Source organism: Sinocyclocheilus rhinocerous, unplaced genomic scaffold, assembly GCF_001515625.1.
Source record: "Sinocyclocheilus rhinocerous isolate Xijiao unplaced genomic scaffold, SAMN03320098_v1.1 scaffold2160, whole genome shotgun sequence".
Classification (NCBI taxonomy): domain Eukaryota; kingdom Metazoa; phylum Chordata; class Actinopteri; order Cypriniformes; family Cyprinidae; genus Sinocyclocheilus; species Sinocyclocheilus rhinocerous.
Window position 1 is genome coordinate 250,153 of NW_015646171.1, and position 2,889 is coordinate 253,041.

General features: G+C 30.2%; 1 protein-coding gene across 2 annotated transcripts in view; it reads right to left on the reverse strand.

Annotated features, from left to right (window-relative positions):
* slc38a4 (solute carrier family 38 member 4) overlaps positions 1–2,889 on the reverse strand; it is a 29,257-nt gene that overhangs the window by 1,813 nt on the left and 24,555 nt on the right. For both annotated transcript variants that reach the window (XM_016511010.1, XM_016511012.1), the window contains exons 14-15: positions 934–1,078; positions 727–824 (exon numbers count right to left, since the gene is read on the reverse strand). In XM_016511010.1, the coding sequence (XP_016366496.1) occupies positions 727–824; positions 934–1,078 (243 nt within the window). The remainder of the gene's footprint in view (positions 1–726; positions 825–933; positions 1,079–2,889) is intronic.

Sequence of the window (2,889 nt, forward strand, 5' to 3'; positions counted from 1 at the left end):
TAGATATAATAGAAAACTCTATATAATATAATAATATCATATAATATAATAAAATATAAAATAAAATAGAGCATTACATAAAATAAAACATTAAAATAAAATCTAATATAATAATCACATTATACAATATATATATATATTTTTTTTACTATAAAGTAAAAACATGTTAATTACTTGTTTATTTACTATAAAGTTTTACTAGTTTATTACTTATATACTATATATATACATATATATATATATATATATAAAATGTAATATGGATTACATAATCAAATTACAAAAATGAAATACTTGTAAGTTATTAGAATATATAACATTTTAAAATGCTTTTAATCAGATTACAGTTACTTTTTTAAATGGACTACATAATTACATATTAGTTACACATCATTTTAATATTTACCCTGAGATTTTAAGCTAATATTTTCATTATTATTATTATTAATTATTAATATTAATTTTTTTCAGTTGACATTTTTATGATTTAATTACTTTGATCAATTCACGAACCCCCTTGAATTTCCCCGCAGTTTAGGAAACCCTGATGTTTAATGCACTTCATGTGTTGATAATAAAGAATCAAATTTATATTCTCTCTCTTTGTATTTTTGTATTAATGAATGTGGTACATCATAATTATACTCAAATCAATATGATAAATGAGTTAGGTCAAAAGTATAAAGTAGCAAAAGTAATATAATATAATATATGGTCTATACTCACAGATATTTTCTGCGGTGATCTGAACGGTAAGCTCTTGACCAGCCGCAGGTAAAATGCCGCCGGTAGGATGAAGATGAGCATGGTGGCTGCAGACGAACCTACAGGAGGAAGAGGAGGAGTTCATATGTGTGTGTTCAACTTTCTTCTCCTCTCAAGAGGGAAAGGGGCCACATCTACTTAGAAGCACAGTGTGGAGAAACTACTGACCGATGAAGCCGAAGATGTCTCTGATGGTGGGGACGAAGATCACCAGGAGGTTGTTGAAGGCCAGTATAGCAGCGGCGATGAGGAAGGGTCGGATCCAGCTGAAATCTTTTCCAGCGAAACACAGCGTGATGACTGAAGAACGGATCTGCAAATATATTTATAGTTTTTTTTCTTCACTTTTTCTTATTTTCTTAACAATAAATGCAATTTTATCTGTGACCCTGGAGCACAAAACCAGTCTTAAGTGTCAATTTTTCAAACTTGAGATTTATACATCATCTGAAAGCTGAATAAATAAGCTTTCCATTGATGTATGGTTTCTCACACTCACACTCACACTCACACTCACACTCACACTCACACTCACACTCACACTCACACTCACACTCACACTCACACTCACACTCACACTCACACTCACACAGAGTGGGCGGAGCCTCAGACAGGATTACAAGTGTAAGCGTGTGGTAGAGTTGCATCAGCCAGCAGCAGCAGCAGGATAACCGGCTGACTGACAGAGTATGACACAGATCACTCAAGCAGAGATCGCATTAAATGCAGCTGGACTTTCAACTTCTAAAGATACAATTTCAGTTTAGCCACTGAATAGAGATCAGATGTGCCTTGAATGATAGAAAGAGTCTTTAAAAAGCCTGTAAATCCAACCGTTTTGTTGCTTTCAGTTCATGTTGAGTGCAACTATACACTAGAGCTCCTGAAAATTGTAGTAAACAATTAACTTGTAAATTCACTGTAAACACTTAGAAATTTTTTCGTTTTACAGTACAAATATCTAAACGTTCATACATCAAAATACATTTACTTGAGAAGCAAAATTACTAAAGTAATTAAGTTTTCAAAAAGTTTTCTAAAAAAATTCAAAATTAAGCGAGTTTGTACTTAAAATAAGAAAAAAACTATACAGTTTTTATAATATTACTATACTATACACTTTTAATAATATTAATAAATTAGGAAATATAATATATTAATACATTTTATAGTTTTAAAATGTATTAACAATAGATTATTAAAATAATCAATTGAATATGCTACTAATGCTACTACTAATAGATAATTGATCAAAATATATAATAATATATTTACAGTATAATATTATCATTTTAATGATATGTAATATTTTTTAAGAAATGGGGTCAGAAAAATTAACTCAATTCAAAGGGAAAAAGAGTTTTATTTTTCCATTCACAAATAATATTTTTAAGCATAAAAGGACTGAATTTTGATTAATTTTTCAGAAAATAAGACTTAATATCTTAAGTCATTTTGCTTCGAGTAAATGTGTCATAATTTATGATTGTTCAGTTATTTTACTGAAAAATAAGACAAAAATAAGTTTGTTTTTTGCAGTGTATACCTCTAAACTCTTGCTGCAACAATTAATTATTTATTTTAATTATGTTAATGGAAATAACAAAGTGAAGTCGTACAATTAAGAAAAACTATATAAAACATTAAAGATTAAAAAAAAAAAATACATCAGTGAGTAAAAACGCTGTCTATTTGCATTCAAAACTGTAGTCCAATAAAATATAGTGGTTCTTGGTGCATCAACAACTCATTTGAATGCATTTTTATTTCTCCAAAAGAATTTTAGCAGACAAAGTTGATCAGTCGAGTTTAAAGGTTTTAAAGGGGTCATATGATGCAATTTCAAGTTTTCCTTTCTCTTTGGAGTGTTACAAGCTCTTGGTGCATAAAGAAGATCTGTAAAGTTGCAAAGACTAAAGTCTCAAATCCAAAGAGATATTCTTTATTAAAGTTAAGAGTCAGCCACACCTACCTAAAACGCCTCGTTCTAACACGCCCCCACATATCTACATCACTATGTGGAAATATTAGCATAATGCCGCCCAAACGTGCACGCAAAGAAAGAAGGCGTGGTTTCAGAAACAGCAGTAGTGTTGATGCAGCCATGTCAGGGAGACGCTGTGT